Source organism: Gasterosteus aculeatus, chromosome 13 (genome assembly GCF_964276395.1).
Source record: "Gasterosteus aculeatus chromosome 13, fGasAcu3.hap1.1, whole genome shotgun sequence".
Lineage (NCBI taxonomy): Eukaryota > Metazoa > Chordata > Actinopteri > Perciformes > Gasterosteidae > Gasterosteus > Gasterosteus aculeatus.
This window is the reverse complement of record NC_135701.1, coordinates 11893748-11916147: the sequence shown is the minus strand read 5'-3', so window position 1 is coordinate 11916147 and position 22400 is coordinate 11893748. Positions and strand designations below refer to the sequence as shown.

General features: G+C 39.8%; 1 protein-coding gene across 2 annotated transcripts in view; it reads left to right on the top strand.

Annotated features, from left to right (window-relative positions):
- Window positions 1-22400, top strand: part of edil3a (EGF like and discoidin domains 3a) — a 73004-nt gene that overhangs the window by 6296 nt on the left and 44308 nt on the right. The window contains exons 2-3 of one of the 2 annotated variants that reach the window (XM_040195851.2): window positions 15634-15663; window positions 21935-22063. In XM_040195851.2, the coding sequence (XP_040051785.1) occupies window positions 15634-15663; window positions 21935-22063 (159 nt within the window). The remainder of the gene's footprint in view (window positions 1-15633; window positions 15664-21934; window positions 22064-22400) is intronic. The other variant, XM_040195852.2, reaches the window with a different exon arrangement.

Below are 22400 nucleotides of genomic sequence, written 5' to 3'. Positions count from 1 at the left end.
AGATTTTGAAGTTAAAGCAATGAGCTTCGCTTTGGTCAAATAAAGTCTCCTCATCGGGCTCTGGAACGCCACTGCAGCGGCAATAAGCCCCGTCTACGTATTTGAGATCAGATGGGTGCAGGTGGCTTACATTCTTACTTTGAACAAGCCCCAAGGAGATGTAGGCTACTTATTCCTATTCAAGAAGCATGCCTAAATCATGAGCACTCCTGTTACAGTCTACACACCAGGGTCTAAGAGAAACTTGAGTCATTGCCTCTTTTCTTATGTTTGACTGTACAATAAATTGTACAGAATCTAATAACTGGTTCACAAAGAAGATGGTTAAGAAAACGATTAGGTTCCTTTTTTTGTGACAGGTGGAATCTATCTGTCTCTTCTCTTTATCTGCATCTGTTGTTCTGCATATGTCTTTCCCTTATTATTCACTCATCCCATAATCAGTGAAGCGTAGATAGTAGCCTCCTTTCAGGATTCGTTGGTGCATATCTTTTCATGCCCAAACATCAGCATTTCAACTTATGTTTGATTATACCAAAACCGTGTTTTTGTGTGTGTTTGTGTGTGCAGTTTGCTGGGATTGTGTGCTTGAAGCTGGGAGAGCTAACCCAGAAATGTCACCACACAAAGTCTAGGCAGCAATTCTGGCTCTTAAGCGCAGTGTGTTTGTGCGTCTATACTTCACTAATTTACCATGAACACAAAAACAGCATCCCTTTATTTATCATGTCAGCCAGTGTGCTTCTGCACTAAACTGTGCTGAATGCCAACAGGGGGCGGTTTAGTGAGTGATCAAAATCGGGATGAGCCCATCTACGATAATAAATGGTTTTTTTTATTAACAATCGGTATTATACTGCATTGGAACTGAAAGTGCATTTTTCAACTCTGATATGAAACAAACTGCCCTGAACTGGCGCTGTTTTCGAAAGGGTTATTTGAGGTAATGGCATGCTGTATGCTGCACATTGACAAGTGAAGGAAGTGCATATTTTTCTTTTAAGTGCAATATCTCCAGACCAGATGTTATAGATCACCGTTGGAGCTTTTAGTACCAGGCAGAAAGAAGAGCTGGGAGCAAGGATACACATCGCCGTTTTGATTGAAGTATAATGAACAGAATTACTTTTCTACTCCGAAGTAGAGTTTATAACAACGTGTGTAGTCTATTGTCACTAATCCAAAAAAGCAGCAGCTCGTGGTCTCCTTGTCAAAAGTTGAAATAAAGTTAATGCAGTTAAACAATGATATATATGTTTCTGCTATTAAGCTCAATTGACTTTAAAATGAGAAAACCAAGAACGATCTAATTGTTGCTGTGGCCAGACTCTTTGTTTGAAAGAATAGGCTGGATTTATTACAGTGTTATAATATATAAATGTGTCTTAGTACATTCCCCTCCATGGACAGCAAAGAGCAACAAGCAGTCCCACAAGCAAACGTAGGTAGACGACTACTACGTAAATGTTAGCTGTACATGTGTTTTTCCCATCATGTATCTAATACGTCGGTATTTGTGTGTGCCACTCGGGAACCTGAGCCTTGGGCCTTGAACACGCTGCCTGTGTGAATTCAACATGATGCAATTATGATGCTGTATGAACATATGCAGTAAACAGTGTCAGTCCTTAGTACGAGGCTGTATTTGCTAATATGCATATTTGCAAGACTTTAAACATTGTAGGAAAAGAATGAGAGCAATGCAGAAGGAAAGAGAAAATAAACTACTTCAGTGATAATCCAAAAGGAGAATATGTTATACAGCTACACTGTATGTGGATCGTCATTTGTTGTCACTTGGTGTAACAACGTTTTGATCACAGAGAGTTTTTTTTAACCAGGTTTGAAGCATTAAAGTGGCTTATTTGAAGCCGATCTCACCCTCTCTTTCTAACTCTCTCTCCCTGTCTCCCTCCAAGTTATAATTATAACACATAAAATCAAGGTTATACGGTGGCTGCAGCAACTTGGAGAAGATTGGTCTGTTCTGAATTCCACTATTTCATAGCCTCTGTTTGATTCCAGACCATGTGCTCATTTTGCAGATGCATGCTTGCTTATTTAGAGCAATCATCCCCAAAGACTGGGTTGGCAACCAACAGATTTTATTTGGGTCCTTAAGAAGAATATACAGATTTTTCTTTTTCTTTTAACATGTACATCCGCGGAAGAGCTTCGAGCCACGCAAGGGAGCCTGAATGTTTGACTGGTTCTGATAATCATGGCAAATCATCTAAGGTTGTTGTATCTTCTGTTTTTTTACTGGTTAAAGGAAAAACTTGACAGCATGTTAATCTCACTTAAATGCATTATTTGGTGTCATTTAAAAAGTGTGTGTATATGTTTTTCAATGAAACATCCATATAATTAATTTATCCACCAAACATATATATCTTTGGAATTGCAGGTGTATCTTATTGCCTTTTAATCCTATTATTTGTAATATAAGGCAATGTGGAATTTGCATTTGAATCCGTGACTTGATCAGTGAGTCATTTACTTTCAATTTCCAGTTAACTGTCTATTCAATGAGACACGAAAAAACGACTGAAAAGTATAGCTACAGTATTTTGATGTTGAGTACTGTGGCTGCACTCGGGACCGCACCCTAAGCCTTACGTCATCCCTCCCCAAGCTACTCCACGCTGAGCCTTGACATGGACAGTACTGTGGCTCGCACCTGCTACGTGGAATTCAGTGATATAGAAGTAAGCAGGACGATGAAGAAATTCAATTCCTCAAGGTCGGCCCCTTTATAGTACACACGATGCCCAGCTCAGGCCCACGGCTGTGAAGTTTGAGTGGATAAGGACCAGAGGATTTTCCTAAACACTTCTTCATGTCCTTCTAACATGAGTAGATAGAGTCATCTTTGAAAAAATAAGCATGTTATTTTCACAGTTACGCGGTGAGACATTGGAAAGTGGAGAAGTGCATCGTGTTACAGGGTGTGTTATTATGTGAGGGAGGACGGTCCGAGGAGATTTAAAAGGAAATACGCCCTTTTCTTCTGTCTACAGTTATTAAATCAAAAGATTAATACCATACTGATTTGTTTGTTCAGTATGTAGCTGCAGCCAGCAAACCAACAGCTTGTGTCCCGTTTAACATTTGTACAACATTTAAAAACAATTTACCATTTAACAAAGGGTCATCAGGGAAGAAGTGTTTTGTGAAGTGTCGTTGTCAGCCTGAGCGTTCCAGGCAACCATTGGAAATTCCAGATCCTCACAACTAAAAAAACCCCAAAAATAGTCACGTAAAAGTAAAATGGCAGAGTGATATTTGCCATCCCCTGGATTAAAGTATAGAATAAACAAACAAGATATGATGTGACAATTATTATTTTGGCCCTTTCAAACAGAACTTTTTAAACCACAATTCCACGACGCTACAAGCTAAGCTAACCGGCTACTGGTCCCAGCTGCATGTAGAACAGACGTGAGGTTTCAGTCTTCTCATCTTACTCCCCACATAAGCAAGGGTATTCCCCTGGATATTTTCTTTAATGCAAAGAAAAGTTGCAGACTAATAGGTAATGAAACATTTTCCAGCATTGTATAATTTACGTTGCTCTCTGAAGCTGTCTGTCTCTCTGTCTCTCACACATGCACACGTAAAAAGACTGAACATTTGAATTCGCCCTACTACTGCATACTTTGTGAATTTTTAAGCAGATGGTTGTTCAGTCACAGACTGTATTTGTGTGGCATAATTTCCCTTTCATCCAAAATTCCACATGGAAAACATCAAGACAACAAGAGAGCTAATGAGGTACATTTAGCAAACAGGGCTTCTGAAATGCCTTCATATGCTGCTGAATATGCATCAATCCTCTTAATTAGTAATGCAGTATTGAAGTTAAATGTTTTTTTTCCTGTGGCCCTTTTTTAAAATCTGCATGAGCACTTTCCTTCACAGATACCTTCCTCTTCAGCAGTAGCTGTGAAGATTCAAATGAAATGTGAGCTCCACGTTTCCATACATGTTTGATGAATCGTTTTATGCCACTTCTGGGATACAAGCATGAATACGAGATATCTTGTTGCGGAAGAAAAAGGTACAAAAGATGGGAGGTTTCCAAATTTGTAACGAGGCTTTCCCGGCTGACGAGCAAACTGGGGCACATGTAATGAGCGTGCACAGAAACGAGGGGGCTGTGGGGGGGGCAGCGAGGGCAGAGAGAAGCATGTCGCAAATATGAAGCCAAACATGAAGCTCTGCAGTGAATGTCAGGCGGGAAGACGGGTTTAGCCGCACTGTGGCTCCTGATCAATGGCTGCTCCCTTCACACCTAAAGTCTTGTCTTTGCTCAGAAAGTCCTAGGTTGAATTTAGCAGAGCATACATTGTTTTATACGTCTACGATCATTTTTAGATGCAGGGCAAAAGAGCTAACTGTGCTTCTCAGTGAAGACAAGCGCATGCTAAAAAGGAACGTCAGGTCTAAGAGAGGATCATTACTGAAGCCAGAGACCATTTAATATCTGTGATTTGTACAACACAGTTTGGCAGTGACATATAAATAAATCCTTTGACAAGATGCAGCTATATACGTAGATGGAAATAATAATAATAACAATAATACCTTTTTTTTCCATCTAACAATTAGAAAACTGCAACCATTTCAAATTGAATGTGGAATTTACACTCTCTGTGTACGGCAGTGGAATCATTTAAACTAATATTATGAATCCAGTGAAATACTTCTGAACTATAGCTGAAGCTGAAATTCGATGCATAAAGTATGTTAATTAAAGAAATCAATCATATGGCCTTGATATTATGTTTTCATGCTGGTCTTTAATTTGCAAAAAGATTCAGACACGGCTACAATTTATTTTGCTGATTTATTTTTGGTTTACCATCGGATTTATCGTTTAAGGAGCAAAAGATTCTTCCTTTTTATACATTGATTTTGCAGTCTAGGTTATCTTCACTTAATTATTTATGTCGTATTAGAGGAATCCTAATTGTCAACTGCCGTTTTATGGTTAAACTTGCATTAATAACCATGTAACAATAAAAGCCTTGTGATAATCGAGTGTGTTAATTAAGCTTATATTGACCTAAAGAGATGGTAAACTTAAAATAAATAATCACAGCACTTAACTTCTTTATCACTAACCTGCTGCAGCCACCAGATAGAATGAGACATGAATGATAAAAGTTACTGCTGAGACTTCAGGCTCAAAGGCAGATGCTTTACATGAGAAAAAAATGCTCCGGTCCAGAGCTTTGCTTCAGAGATGCAGTTTTCAACATGCACTAGGCATTCATAAATAGGAGCATGATCAGGCAGCCAATCACCTGTAAAATGATATAAGATGGTGCTGCTACATCCGATTGGGTTTCATAGCGATTTAGAACGGTAGCTTGACAAATCTCCCTTTACAACCTTATGTGAAATTATCTATATATTATAGTACCATCAAATCAGCAACTATATTTTCCTCATAGCTTTGGAAATACTGTACATTCTATTTTTAGGGACAGGTTAATAATCGCACCTGTTCTACCGGAAGAAAGCTTCCGTTTGTCGTCTCAGGTTGCTGCAAAATCCGGTGAACCCTCTAGACGCCGGGCTGAGTGCATTATCGCTGCCTCTGGCCAAGGATGAGGAAAGGTATCGATCTTATCCTCAGACAAAAGCCCTCTGTGCACCTTTTGCAAGCCTTAGAGGTGGCTGAGGCAGGATGCGGTAATGAGAGCAATAGAGGGCAGAAAGGTGGACCAGCTTAGTCCTAACAAGGATGGAGACCTTTACACTAAAGAATAAAAAGGAGCTTGGTGGGCATTTTGTTTTTTTTTGTTTTTTTAACCCCTGTCTCTGAGCACAGTGAAGGTCTTACCCACACCGTTCATTGTAGCATTGGTGCACTCATCTCAACTTAAGGACCCCTGTGCGAATATATCTCCGCTATTTGGTTTACTTCCAGTGTGACGTCATAGTAGAAGTGAAGGTGGTCTCACACAACCAAAAGCATATCTCTGAGTAAGTGATTTGAGATTAGCCAGACCGATACCTCTGGCCCGGAAGAAAGATTCCCACTTTTTTGAGTGGTTGGAGGTTTTTGTGGCAAAATAAGTTGTTTTTGTGTGCACAAGCCTTTGAGATGATGATCATGTTGGTCGAAGCCTTTAACCACAGAGCGACCTAAGCTCCACCACACCGTGCTCAATATGGGTGGCTGATTCTGGGCGCTAAGCGTAAGTATATGCATACGTGGGAATGGTACAAACGGTTATTTCAGGCTCAATAGACAAATTAGATTAACTTTTTCACATGTAAGTCACATGTAAAAGTTTACCAAAAATTACCTCTCCACAAAAAAACTGCAAAGATTAATTTTGCAGCCATGAGAAAACTGCAAAATCAGCAGTGAAATCACTTTAATTTTAAATTTCCGTATAAAACGTCCCTGTCGGACCGAACTGTGAGATTTCTGTTTGAAATAAGGAAATTACTAGTTGGACCTCTCTCTCTCTTCTAATATCAGCCACCTTTTGACTGAGTTCTACTACCTGCAGAAATCTGTTTAATTCAACTAGTGCAAGACGTTTAAAGGAATGTCGCTCAGCAAACGACTCACCTCACAGGAGCACCAAAGATTTCTCTCCTGTTTAACATGTTCTCTCTGTACTTGGTCCTGCCAAAAGCTTTCACAGACTTGGCGGCCAGCGTCCTCTCCGTTATCAATACCCATTTATCTGTTTCATGTGCTGCCTTTTCTCAGACTCTCGCCACGGCGTGTCTCCTCTCTGGCGCCTTTAAAATTTTATTTATTTATTTTTCTTCTTCTATGTGCATATATTTAGTGTTCCGTTTCTGAGCAGTGATGTTCAGCTTATTAGGACGACGCCGCATGTCCTTCTACTCTTCCATAGATGTTTAGCATCTCTAAACATCTTCTCTTCTCTCTTCTAGCTTCTCTTTCCCAGAGGCCAAAGCAATTTTATTCCCTCCAGCGATTACATCCAATTAGGAGGAGTGAGAGTTTCACCCCTCCTCCCTTCCTACGCTAACAATGTGCAATACAGTGGAATGAGTCTGGCTTTTCTCTTCACCGCTTTGATGGGAACAAATTACGCTTCAGATATAAACTTGGCAATGAAACAAAGATCCAGTTTACTCTTTCAAGTTCGGCTTCCTTGTCATTTGGGGAACAACAAGATGCACAATGGAAGAAGAGATTGCTTGGTGCGGAATGATGTTGACTTTCATGCCGCTGTTCTCTAACAACGCATGAGAAAAGAACTCGCTTGCATTGAGTTAGAATGATACTAGTATAGATATATACAGTATTTACATATACATGGGGCGTACATTTCAACCTTTTAGCCTTTAACATTTCCATGAACTCTGTCAGCTGTTCTGATATTATTCATGTCAGTTCTGCTGTGATGTGATTCCCGATGCGCATTCCTCTTTTCCTCTCGCACGCGTCTGAACAACCTTCAAAGGCTCTTTGGTTGCATATGACAAGTTGTCAATATTACCTTTAAACCCTTTTCTTTGGAAAAATTCATTGTCTACAGATAACCTTCAGTTAACATTGCAGAAATATTTCTGTCTGTGTTAACACCTTCTTCTACCGAGAAATGGAAATATATCGTCCATCCGGACCTTTAGAGTTCCACTTCAGATGATTGAAGTAAAATGAGCTTTGTGTTCACATTTCTGGAACCGGCTTGTGCAACATATCCCTTTCTGTGCACTTTGTCACTTAGGGGACTTTTAGTAGTACGGACTTTGGTGGAATCCATACATGACGATGAAAGGGATGACAGCGTTTTCTTTAAGGCGTGAAATGGTTATTTAAGATAGTAGCGACTGGGCTTTTTCTCCATGGCTTGCACATGCTGCAGTCTGCTGTTTCTGATTTCTCCTTTTCTTCTCATCTGCCTTCCTCCATTTTTCTTCTCACGCTGATGCAGTGATAATCCCAACCTGTATTTCATTTGTACGCAAAGATCCAATAAATTATATATATATATATATATATATTTATGGAAGTGAGGGCTTCTCTGTGGTCTTGCATTATGTTTTATTTGCTGTTTTGAAAGCCACACAAAGCGAAACCAGAGAAGCTGTACTTTTGATCCGACCACAATCTTTTTTTACTGAAAATGCCGTGGTTGTATAAAAACAGCTTTTACAGTAACTTCTCGCAAAACTTTTTCATAAGAGTAAATCAATACATTTCAAGCAAGTAGTTGTAGCAACTTCTCCTGGGATCATCTTTGTGTTTGATACAACATCTACAATACATATTTTGGTTATGAGATCCTTTTGCACAGTAGGGCTCCAAAATATTGAGAAATAGTTGCTCTTCTGAAAAGGAACACTTGCTGCATTGTTCTGTGTCAGCCTCCTTTCCAAGGCATCTGGTAGTTGCAGTGGTTACTCAGGTTGGAATACTGACCACCCGCACATGTTCTGTAAATGGAATCTTTTTTTCATGGCAAGCACCGTGCATGTGTTTCGGATCTTTCGCCTGAGGAATCGAATGAAACCTCAGAATGTGTAAGAAAATGTCAAACGCCACCATCACAGACTGTATTTTATCGACAACTGTCACAGGAACATGGTCAATCTTGACCACTTCTCTTGAGGTAGCCTCCTAGGGTATTAAATGTTGACACTGGCCAAAACACTACTGAGAAAATATATTAAAGTGGTTTAGCACACTGACCTTTAAAACAAAAAGAAAAAACATTGATTGTGTGTCAGAAAAAGACATTATGAATCAGGCTTTGAAAAGTCTGCACTCTGTATTCAACACATTACAAAAACACTTCCCTTTAGAAAATCTGATCCAAGGTTTTCGCTTGGCATTCACACAGTCTGTGATAATATGGCCTTTTACTATTTGTATAGTTTCTATTAATCGTATAACAAATATGGTTTAGTTTTACACCAACTCAAAATCTTATAGTAATATTGATATTGCGCCTCAACACAAAATGTATTTATTGTAGAGCCTTTTCAAACCTAAAGGTCCAAAGAAATGAGCTCACAAAAAACGGATATACAGTGATATACCTACATCCTGTTTTCCTCACTTAGATGAGCTCCCAATACTTGCAGTTGATTGGTTTGTTGACGGGCTCCCTGGTACTTTTCTATCCTCTACCAAAATAAAATGAAGCATGTCAATTGGTCTTCGTTCCTGATTTAGTTTTGCTGCATTGCTTTTTTGGTTCTTGCAAAATACTGCCAGAACTGTATGTTTGTACCATCCAAATATTATTTGCACATCAGAAATTAACTGAACAGCTTTCACTGGTTGGTCTAGAGAGCGATCCTGGGAATATATATATATATGTATATATACTGTATATATATATATATATATATGTATATATTACACATCAAATGTTTCAAAAGGACAAAATTACCTGCTGTACAGCATTACAGATGGATAATGATTATTCTTCATTTACTCTAGTTAAGACTGCACTTCATTGGACTCCCGCTAAGAAAGCCAATTTTGTAATCTTATTAACTAGGATTTTGAAAAACACATCTTTGCTTTGTTTGAGATTTCTTTAATAAACAGTTTATTAACTGTTTTGGCAGTAATTTCCCCACCATATTGACCAAATGATTTATGTTATATAAAAACCAAACCCCAGTTGCGGTGTCTGTAGGTAATATACAATGTTTTTATTTTCAATTTTTCACAGTATCCCTACTTTAATGTATAAAATTACACTTACAAAAGGTTGAACTGGCATTTCAACCCTTCACAGTGTAGTTTCAGTTTCAAAAATATAAATTTAGCCACTCACATTAACAAAGGAACAATATGGCAACAGCAATTGGTGGATGGATCTAAGTTGACTTTTTACCTCCAGTCAGTTCAGCTTCAGTTCTGAGACACGAGTTGACACCGACCTGCAACAGAGTTTTCTGTGTGATTCTAACTGATATCAAGAGAAACCAGCTCACTGTGAAAATCAGGAGGTTAATTGAGTAAACAAACAAATCATTACTACTCGAGCCACCAGGCTATATGCAACTGTTTAAGAACCTTTATCTCGATACCTTTTACCAACAGCCTTGAGTGCAGTAAGGGCTTGGAGTTCAGATGTTTAAATAACGACTGCAGGGATAGCAGTTAAATCTGGATTAGCATAAGCCCTTCCACTTAATTAAGGCAGATCAGCAGGGCATAGATCATAGCTAGTGATTAAGGACAGGTTGGCTCTAGTGGTTTCAAATATTTTCAATTTCAAATTCGTACGTCTCAAAAAAATCATTTTAGCAAAACGAAAAAATAAAGAGTTGGTACGGACATAATGTCATGTAACGTTGAAGCTTCAACATGGCGTTGACATTGCCAATGGCTGCGAGATTTATAGAGTGGAGTGTTGATGTATTTCTATAATGTGGAAAGTGGTAGACTTGAAATGAATGGAGGTGTGAAATGATTTGGATCCCCTACGATGAACCAGGGGAGCTAACAGACATTTAAAAAATGGAATCATAGCCGATGAGCGGAAAGAAAGAAAACCCTTAACGCCCGAGAAACCTGCAGTTCATTAACTGAACTCATGGAATGAGGAACCTCACTACATCACTGAGCCGCACAAATAAATAGTCTATTGGTACAACAAAAGGAGAAACGAAGGAGAACTATTTCTTTGTTCTGTCAAAAGTTTCAAAACAAAGTGTTTCCTCTCGTCTGTATTTGTGTTCAGTTTTCCTGTCTGTTAAATTCTGACAAACGAAAAGCGCGGCTTCAGCTCTTGACGGCTGTGAGTGTCCTAGCAAATAATGTCAGCGTAAGTGATTTTTCAGAGAAAAAGTACAGACAATAAAGTGTCTTCTTTTCTCTCAACAACCCTTGTGGTGTTAAATGTTTTGTAGTACAGTAGACAGATTTGATAGGCTACTTGTTAGCTGCCACAAACAAGGATATGACTGACTGGCTAAGCAATAAGATTGGTACACTGGTAGAGGTACAACACGATGTATTGAGTCTTGTGTTTGTGAAGCCTTTATTTCGATTTTCCAAAAAGTGGATCCGTATTGAAAGTTGGCAAGATATTTACAGATTTGGACTTTTTTCCGGTATTTTACAAATACGGACCGGTGAGCAGCTTTTTCTTCATTTAAAAGAAAAGTGAATCTGTTTAATACTTTTTTACATAGGCTACCTCCATATTGTGTTGAAATGCAAGCTGCATTGGTTCTTGCATTGTCGATAGAAAATCATATTTGTGACAAAGACTTTTTTTCTCTCATAAAAAATTTGAGAAGGTAATTCATCTGTTGATTTTCTTTAATTATCAAATAAAGTAGGAGGTGATTAGCAACCTCTGAGTAGCAAACTCAGATTTGAGAAAATTTAGAAACTCAAGATACATCGCTAATCGTTTTATCAGTTTAGAATCGATAATCGGTTTAGAATCGAATCGTTGACCTCTGAATCGGAATCGAATCGAATCGTGAGGTGAGAGAGATTCCCACCCCTACTTGTAACCCTCACAGATGCAGCCAGAATAAAGGGTTGAGTAGAAATAAAATCCACACAGAATAAAGGGTTGCATTAATCATTTTCGACACTTTTTCCAGCGTTGTTTCGTTAGCATTATCATTAATCATGCAACCCTGTAGAGCTTTAGCAATAAAGATAAAAGTATTGTTTTGATACCAACATCGTCAGGGTGAGATGTCAACACAACGATTGCAATTGTAGTGATGATAACACTACATCACATAGTCGTGGGAGTCAGGACCTATTTTCTGACAGTGTGTTTGATGGCATTGACCTGGTGGGTGTTTTTTGCACACAGGAGGGGTTGTTAAGTTAAATTTATTACACTAAAAGGTTTTTTTTATGGCTATTGTTACATATGGTAAGAGTGGTTGTCTCTTAGATTTAAGTATAAGGACTTGAGTAAAAATAAAAATGATGGCTATTTGGTTTGCCTTAATGTGAAACACGGTAATAGATAACTGCTTCTTTGGTTTGATTATATTGGCAAAAGCTGGATATTAGCTGGGAAGTATCAAACCATAACAATGATGGCTGGCCAGCAGTCAAACTGAGCTCCATCCGACATGAGGACTTTGCAAAGCTTATCACTCTTACCTTCATGGCCAATTACCCCCGCGACAAAGTCAAAAACAATCCAGGTAATGGATCGTATTCACATTTAGCAGTGCAGCATCAACGGTGACGGTCGACTGTCACCGTTGATGCTGGCGGACCCGACACCACTCGCTGGGTCCGACCAGCCGGTTTGCGTCTGTCAAGTGTCGCAAATTATGAATCCCAAGCAGTAAAAGTTTTGTTGGTGTTTTGTTGAAAGTTTCTTTCCCCTATTTGGAAGTCAACAAACCAGTTTAATTTGCCACAGGACTGTGTCCAATTACAGTGTGACTCAAGCTGCAGTTTAAAAGGTTGCACATGTTTGCAACTATAAATGAGCAGCATTATTACAATCAACTTGCCAGGCGGCTGCAGAATGAGATCGACATAAGTCTTCGTAGATATGTTGACATTGTAGTTCCAGGTAAGAGTTACCATTGATGTAAGTAAGACAATTCAGAAAACTAAGATTAACACTCACTAACTTTTAAAGGTACTCAAATGACTCAAATTACATAATATTTAGAAAAGCAGACAGGACTGCTGGAACAGTTGCTTGTTTATTTTAACAAAGCTGTACAACTGGCAATTACTGTACGAAATTATACCTGCTCAATTTAGCTTTGTCTGAAAGAAAGAACATCTAAAGTGTTTTGTTGCAAACGAGGATTTAGTTGGTGGCATGATAAGTGTATATGTACTACGGATATCACCTTTCCGTGTCCCCAACCCACACAGAAATGGACACACCCACTCATTCCTTCTCTAACCCCCAGCAGATGCTCATTGCACATCTGCCTTCCACAAAACACCACCCGCAGAAGTGCTTGTTCTGTCATAGCGGTGCTTTATTAACATGAAATCGTCCTACTCTTGAGTGGGTGGGTAACTGTGAAATGACTCACAGAATAAATAATACCAACAATAATTAGGGAGGCATTGTTGATGTTCTTTCAACTTAACGACGTGGAAGTGCAGTAGTAAATCCCTAAATATCATCTGGAGTGTCAAACACTATCTCTCTATGTAAATAACACATCCGTTCTCGTCTAACTATTTTCCACAGCAGAGAAGGAGTGCAGGCTGAAGTCCTCCAATAACAGGTGGCTCTTTCACACATGGTTTAGGTAGAAAAAACACTTGAAATAAGTGATTTAAATGTTTTGCTTTACAGCTGTTCTTGCTCATGAGGATGCCTAAAGTTTCTTGACAAAAAAACATGACTTGAAAGTAGCAATTGAGTTTATGATATATATAATGCACTCATGCACACATTGCTATTTTAAAAGTCAAAAGCAAGATCATTTTCCCATACAACTATACATAATCAATGTCCACTTACTTGCCATAAAAGAACAATTTTGTGTGGCCCTGAACATTAAATAAAACGTTTTATATGTGCATAAGCATCCTACGTGTAGATATAAATATATATTTGTGTGTGTATCATGTGGGTGTTTTGAATGATTTCAGCACTTGTTCTGTGCACTGAACACCTTTAGGTCACAACAGCCGTTTGCTGAACAGGCTGGCTGGTTTCCATTTAGATTATGGATGGTTATTACTGCCTCACAGCTGTCATTCAGATCAAACCCATATGTTTAACCGAGAGAACCTGCTCCTGGGAATGAGAAGGGGTCATTTAAATAAGCCATCTCCAGAACCCTCCCTTTTTACACGTGTATTAATGAAGCCTCGAGGTGTATCAATTTGCCAAATGTTTTGGTGTCCAAAATAAAACGTCTCTGTCTGACATCTGTCTGACTATTTTACTTGACACATGAGTCACGTGTGTGTCCATCTCTGAGAGACTAGACGACAATGGATGATGAGTGCTTTTCCTTTCCATTGGAAATAACAAGTGATAATAAGTGAAGGTAGTGTTTTGACTCATCCAAGGAAATATCACAAATTGAATCCAAACATTTAGACAATTTACCCAAGAAATGTACAATTTAAGCTCGGTATTCCACGCACTATTACGATCCACCACATGAACACATGAAGCCCTTTTACGCGTCAATATTTTCTCAGTGTGGGTTTGAATAGTTGCCAATGCTTCTTCCTTTGTCTTTTTTGTGTGCACTCATACGGAGTGTGTGTCTGTGGGCTTGCATACGTGCGCCAGTTGACCTCGATGGGAACACAGGGGAGGAAATGGCAGAAAGAAAGCGGCTCTGAGTGAAGCATGCAATGTGCTTGGTTTTGGGATTTACATTGGTAAAAACACAAAGGGGAACATCTACTGCCAGGCACATGAGGGGTTTGGAAAGTGCTTTGTGGGTGGGCTCTTTAAGACTTGAATGTGAGCTTTCGCTCACAGTTAAAGAAGCGTTGAAGTGTTGCAGTTCACTCTTTAATTATGTCTGTTTATCAAAGTGTTGTTGAAGTGAGTCTATTTTAACCCTCAGTTTGCAGCTGCTGGGCGAAGATGCATCGCTACTCTCGGAGCCGCAATCATTTGTTCCAGAAGTCCCTTGCGTTTTAAATGCCGTCAGCTTGTTCGACACTTAGTAGATACACAGAATAAAGACCCCCCAGAAACAAGGTACCACATTTATTAGAGAGGCAATTCAAAAGTTTCATCCAAAGACACCACAGGGAGTTCAGACTGTCAGCACTGATTTTTGGTCTGTAGAGAGAAGAGAAATTCTACCCTCTGCGTGTTTGTCATTGTTATGATGAGAAGTGTTGAATAGATAAATTTATTTTTTAGATGTATTCAAATGAATTCGAAGCTGAATGAAAGGCCGGCACATTCAGTCAGCCTCATGATCTGAGCTGCCTTAACCCTCTCCTTATGCCACACACCAAACTAGTATGCAGCACTTTTTTGAAAAATCATTCTTTAATTAAGCTGGCATTGGTATCCAGTATCATTAGTGACTGAGAACAAGCTCCTAGGGAATTGTTTCATGCTGTAATGCGACTCTGATGATCCTCTACAACGATAGCAAATGTTGCATCTGACGCCGTTGGTCTTTTGCTTCTGTAGCTGTGTCCAACTCATAGTTACATATTCAGAGCAATTATATGCCTGGTGATGGAGACGCAGGGTTGTGGTAACGATGGCAGACAGGCCAGTTCTCCGCCGTGTATCTGGACTAGGATTTAGGAGCCAGGGATGCAGTAAACAAGTAGGAATGCCGCAGGGTCGGTTCCTACACTGGTCCAGAATGATGAACACGCATTAGCCAAAGGCCACCGACCGCACATGGAGCTCTGTAGAAGTGTATAAGTGGAGGGAGTGCAAAACTACGCTTGATGGCGGCAGTGTGGAGTTGCTCTCCGGGCAGGTTGTTTTACCCTACAGGTAGCAGGTGTGTCTAGATTATGAAGGCTCCCCTGGAATACATGAGACATGTTAATGCACATATGGTTGTCCGCGGTGCAATAAATAATACGGTTGAATCGGCAGCGACGCTGTGCATCCGAAGCACTGAATAATACTGTGACATAGTTTCGATGAGGCTAATTTAATTTTTCTCTTTTTCCCCTGGTCCCTCTTTTTCTCCTCTGTGTCTCAACAGCGGCAGATGGTGAGGAGCCAACTTCAGCAGGTGGGAAATTGTTATGCTCGGTAACGTGATTTCCTTTCATTTGTGTACGTGTGTGTGGGCGTGCGAGTGAGAGAGAGAGAGAGAGAGGGGGAGAGCGGTTTTTAAATCTAAACCACGCCCCCTCCTCCCTTCATTACCATTGCTAATTTTTATATCAGCTCACTGATCGTGCTTGGTCAGCAGCACTCATGATTCTATCATTTGGTAGTTCAGTCCACACTTCAGTCCTATTTAAGCCTCTTATAATAGTGCGACTTGCGAAATGGCTCGTCTTTGTCTGGCGCTGCTATGAGATGGTTTTCAGAATATCACAGACCAGTTCAGCCCTGCCGCTGCGTTACCCTGATTGCTTTTCTGAATGCCTGAGCGTGGTGCATAATTTCAATAGGTAATTGGCTCCTGGTGTGTGTTAGTTTTAACTTTACAACTCATTTGACGGTAGCATTAACACAGGTATTTCAACATATCAACAGTTTACAGTCTTTTATCTAAAGTAAATGCCTTGCGTACTTAAATGCATGCCGTTAGTCTGAATGCCGAGTAAAGTGTATCCAATGTATTCAAAGGCTTTTGTGTGGCTAAAAGTGTTTGTAATGAATAGTAAAGCAAATATTTTGTAATTATCATACAGAAACTTACAAAAAAAAACATCTTCCGTAGGGAAAATACGTATTCATTATTAAAATAACTAATGTGGTGAGAGTTTTATTACAAAGGCTAGACCACAGTGGGCACCAGTAAACAAGAACCTGATTTATCTTCATCAATGATATAATTAATATGTCACATCACATCCTTGGGAGGCACCACAACTGAATACAAGAATACTCCTTAGTGCATCTCCGGGATCTAATTGTCTTTATCAACGTTTCTTTCATCAATAGCAATATCTGCTGGTTGGTTTGAGGTCAAATGAGTTTAAATAAGAGATTTATTTAGATAAGACATAATACCCCACAAATCAAAGCAGTTTATTCTTGCTATGCTAAGTTTAGAGCAATCTCATACTCTACTGGGTCATTCAGAAAATAGGAACACAAACTCAAACGTGCATGTGTGCACAGAGACATCTAGTACATGCACTGCACACATTTCAGATAACAAAGAACAATAAGACATAAAATACATTAACAGATTCAAAAGTGACCCAAATTAGGTGCGGCTTGTGACCATTGACCTGAAACTTTACTCTTGAGAGGAAAGAGGACAGGGCAATGGGGAATGGCAAATTAGCCATGACAGGTTTCACAAATTCAACATTTTAGCTTCTTTTTCATAAGGAGTTACAGTTTATAATAGCATGAATATGTGCATTAAAGGGGACGATCTAAAGCACGTTTGGCCTGCGTCTCTTTAGCTCCTGTCTGGTTCTCTATGTCTATGTGGATTTGACACAACTTCAGTATAGTCTATGAATATTAGGCCACTATCTACATGGCATTTTAAGCTATGATAGGCTAAACATCAAAGAACATCAGATTACATTTTTGGAACAATAAATTAAAATGAAAATTGCTTGCATTTTTTTTCCAGGTTGAATCTTTTCTTTACATCTAGTGGCCTCATATTGTATCAAATATTCTACAAAAGGGAAATGTCTTCATAACAATGTCGGTAGCTTACTGCGTCTTTACCTTTTTGCTGCAGGAAATCCCATCAGCTCAAATAATATGACAAACCGCTATAAATGCACAGCAGTTGCATCATGCCAATGAGAACACAATAAGCTTAAAGGTTAAGTGGATAACCGGCAGTCCCTCTGCAGAATACAGATCAGGAGTCCTCCACTGAACAGGTTGCAGCCAGCCTCTCTCTGATTTTTTAAATTGTATTGAATCACGGCTAATCTGTCTTGCAATTACAATTTGGGAGCGCTCACAAATATTACAATCAAAAAAATTACTTTTGCCAGGTAGAAACAGATCAGCTCAGATATTTTTGTGGCATTTAGTCTTTGAGAAGAGAACGTCAATTTCTGCATTGGGCTCATTGTTAAGAACAGTGGTGATCCGCAGCGTGAGTTCTCCTTTTGGATATTTATTTCACATATTCTTAGCCATTTTGTTTCTGCGTGATTTCCTACTTCTTCCAACTCAAACTACATTTTTCTGACATTATCAAAGGATAATGGGCAGAAATGGCAGAGTGGCAAGGGCACAGGAGAATAGGAGGCCAATGACTCACTAAAAGCATGAACGTACAGCGGCTCACGCTGTAATATTGGCGGTGCGGTGCCAACTTTCATCAGTCGAGGTGAAGGATGGACGCAGTGACCATGAGTCTGTGAACCAGTGAAGCCGGCATGGAAAGCTCGCCTGGATTAAAATAGATTTGACACAATTAGGGCATGTCAGATTTCTCTGCCGGGTGCACATTCGGAGCCAAAAGAGCTTCAATGTAGGTTTCAACCTCGAGGCAGGTATTTTATTTAAGATTTACTCAAATGTTACCTCAGAACTTTGGAACTGGCAATTTAATATTATGGTTATCTTTGAAAGCCTATTAAATTATCTCCTTTTGAAGTCAAGGCTTCTTTTTTTTTGTAACTGAGGAAGTGTTGCTAAGTCTGAGATAGTGTCGCTCAGTAGAGAGGTCAGCGGCCAAATCAATAGCAGATGCTTGTTTGTATTTAGTAAGGGTACTAAATGCACTTTGGCTACCTCACCCACGCCACTTGGATTCAACGTTATTAAAAATATTCTATAATCCTTTGTCCGAACTCCTCGTGACCCCAACCAACACAGAGGAAGCAGTAGCAACTCTGCTTTTCTTTTCCCAGTGAAAATAGCTTTTTATAGAGGAATGTGTTCTCAGAGTCTCTCCCCTAGATAATTGTATCCTTCTTATGAAATCAAGTGTCTGAAATAATATGTCTACAGCTTTGGGGCGGGGGCTGGCGGGGTTGCTGCCGACTGTGTTGTGGACGGACGGCGTGCACCGCCAATGTTACAAACACTGTGTGCAGTGTGCCGTTTTTAAAAAGGCAGGTTTATACTGTTAACTTTAATGTAATTAGAGTTCGCTCGTGGATTAACAAATGAGCTAACGTTTGGGACGTGTAGCTTTAACCTTGAAAAAGTCAGACCTCTGAAACAAAGGATGCTTCCCTGTGTTTAACCATTGGTCCGCGCTTCACAGCTGATTGATTGGACTTTCTTTGCAGCCAGAAAAGAAATCACGGCGCTGTAGCGGCGAAACACAAAACGGGCTCGCATCAATCACCGAGCGAGTGCTGGCTTGTACGGCGGAGCAGCAGCTGACATTCGCACACCAAAGCTGCCAGTGTTTCCTCCAGACATGAATCACGCAGACATGCATCAAACAAGCTGCATGCTGAGTGGGGGGAGCATCTGTTGACGGCGTTACGAGATATCCTAAAACCCACTCAATGAACCCCTCCCCTTGAAGATCCCCCCTGGAAGAAATTTACACATAATGGATAAACCCTTGAATTGGAAGCCAGGTATTTTTGTGGTTGTGAATGTCATCTAGTCAGTAATTAAAACTAGACTTTGGCATCCACATATTAATGTGTTTTGTTTATTTTTTCAAATCTCAACCCTTTGAGGATATCATAGTGTCAAAAAGCAATCAGGAATGCTGTTTTCCTACTTCCAATGTTGGTTTGCATCCTCTCAATCAATCTTTATCAATCAGTCTTTGATATGAAGATTACTTTTTAATCTTTTTCATCATTTTATATCTAAAGATAAATTCACGATTTAAATCTACCCTGCATACAGAGCACACTCTTTTGTATGTCTTTCTGCAAAACTCCTTTCGTCCTTGTTTTTTATTCTGCTTTATTCGCTCTACATTAGGGAGGCTGTCAGCGCGCCTTGCTCTCACTATAGATCATTACGTCAAAACAGCCCTAGAACCTGTTCTCCCCCCCCCCCCCAACCCACCTCAGAGAGCAGGTCCTCTGTGAAAGCTATTATACGTTTCTCTGTTCAACTGATTAGCCACCTCTCTCATTATTACTAATACAGGTCCTGCCTTTGAAATTGGATGACTTTTATAGGATTAACTCCTTGTGAAATGCAATTTATTACCAAAGAGAGAACGACGATAATAAGCTTGCTAGTGGTGTTTATGAATTTCTTTGTTGACTGAGATGCTTTTTAGTCATACAATTTCTGTGTTGGGGCTGAAGTCTTAAATGGGGAGGAGATGATGTAGTGTCCAATCCAAGGACGCACCTGTTTACTAGACGTTGTCAAATGTTGTGCTCACGGCTTCTCGTTTCTCAAATTGACTTGGGAGGGCATGATGAGGGCGTCCTTGAGACGTAATAAGAATATGTCAAAGAAACGTCAAAGCACAGTTTATCTGTTGTTTAAAAAAAATAAGTCTAGAATAGAAATTCGATCGAGAGACAGGCAGCTTAAAAAAAATGCTTTAAAAAAGCAAGTTTGTTTTTCATCTTCTGGTTCTTTAGTCAACATACTTTTTCAAGCTTCAAACTGACCACAAGTGCTCACAGAGACCACCAAACGTTCTTCTCACATCCTCTTAACGTTTAACATGGGCTCTGGAAAGGTTTTCATTAATAGCCGACTGCTAAAGTTTTTCCATCCAATATGAAACCACAAAGTTTTGACAGCACTTTTGACAGAACAACTCAATATTTAAAAGATGAGACAGCTATTGGCAGGAACCTGAGTCATCAAACCAATAACCTCGCGTCAAGGCCTCGCCATTTGCATTCAGCCCCACTCTTGCGGTTGATCCCAGATCCATTTCGGAGGGCAGTAATATGACACCATGTTGTGGGCACTGCGGATTAAGTAATATAGTGTGGTGTAATAACTTTAACCCAATGCTGTTCTGATCACCATTGGTCCTAGATATAGAATGACAGACAGTGCTCCTCTGAGTTATTAATCATTACCAGCGGAAATTTGGAGGTTTTATTTTTTATGGATATTCTTTTCTCTGCCAAATCTTCAAATCGTGAACTCACTAGCAGCTGCAAAGCTACTCAATGAGTTTTATGGACGTTCTGCGGCTGCAACACAAGCACCCTTAGATTTTCAGTAGGAATGCTGCTGTTTTTATCAATGTTATGAAACAGCAACATTTGGAAACTTGGACGGAGGCCGATACTCAGTTATTTGAGGCATGAGTACACTTGAGTTGCAGCACAGCAAAGTAAGAAACAGAACTACCAGCAAACACTTAATGAAAACTATGCAAAAACAGACACATTCATACACGATTAAAAGCCCTTCTTGAGTACACATTTTTATTAATTAAGTAAATAGTAGTATTCTGTATTCTTTGCATAATTTTCCTACTCTGTGAACTTTCCTATTAAACAGCGAAGGTGATGATAAAATCATGGTTGATTAAAGGAGCTGCACTGTAACATGTAACCTTGTTAATCTTCACTAGTCGAAGCATTTTGTTAGAGTTCAGTTATACAAACCCACCTAGAAGCCAATAAACACAGTTCCAGCATGTGCCCTAAATACACAGCACCTTGAGAGAATTCATTTCTCTACAACTAATCTTATTCATTTTTTATTACTTACTCAAAGAAATCACATATTGGCGTTATGTCCCTCTGCAGTATTACAGTATTGGCCACTATTTGTTAAGAAACCATTGAAGAAGAACACCAAATAGCAGCACCAGTGGCAGGAGGTCAGTTATTAATTATCCAGCTGGCCTGTGCTCACACCCAGCAGAGCAGTAAAGGTCTATGCAGCCACCCAAGCAAATACTGCTTTGCTCTGTGGAATAATCCACTATTGACCAATGATCACGTAAACTGAGCTGTGTATATCTAGAGAGATTTGTCTGTGTCTGTTGTGTATTTCAATCGTGTTGTCATGACACAATTGTAAATATTTCTTTAGCCTGTGCCTTGGGCTTCTCTCCAAACCACAGAGACCAGCAACAAGCAGCGAATACCCCCCCGTCATCTTCAGCTCGCCAATCAAACTGGTGTATTCACAAGGTCCAGCTCAGGGTTATTTATTGATTCATTCAAATGGACCGGCAAGGTCCACTTTTGATTTATATAGATTGACATGACTGGCTTGGTGAGGTTGTGTAGAAATAGCAACATATGTCTGTCCTCATGACAGGGCTCATTTTATTCATGCTCATACTGAAACAACACCAGAGCAAATGAGTTGCTTGGAACATTGCGTACTTGTATACACAATAAATCAGAAAGTAATAGTTGAAGCTCATTAAAGCCTCATGGCTTTGACAGACTTTAACACAAAACTGACTTTTTAATTATTTTTTTGCGTCGTAGGCCCTTGTCATCCAAATCCTTGCCACAACAGAGGAACGTGTGAGATCAGCGAGACCTACAGGGGAGACACCTTCATTGGTTACGTCTGCCAGTGTCCACCGGGCTTCAGTGGAGTTCACTGCCAACACAGTAAGTTTAACCACCTTCTCTCCATGCCTTGAAAAAAAAGAGGGGTACACCGCTACATCTTTTTCAAGTAAAAGCACTGAGAACTTGTCAGTATGGGGGGGAGGGGAATACTCGTGGTTGGGGGGACAGGAAGGCTTTGGGTGTTTTTCCTCTGCAGAGTAAAGGCAGGGAAGTCCAGACAGGCAGGGCCTGCGACGGGAAACCAGTCACAGGGGGAATGAGGCTAAAGTGAAGCATAATGCCCAGAAAAATCTGTCAGCGAGTGAGTGACTCGGTTTTAAATACAGAAGAGAGTGAGAGCAGTAAGGTGGACAGGTGAGACTGATTGGGTAGACAG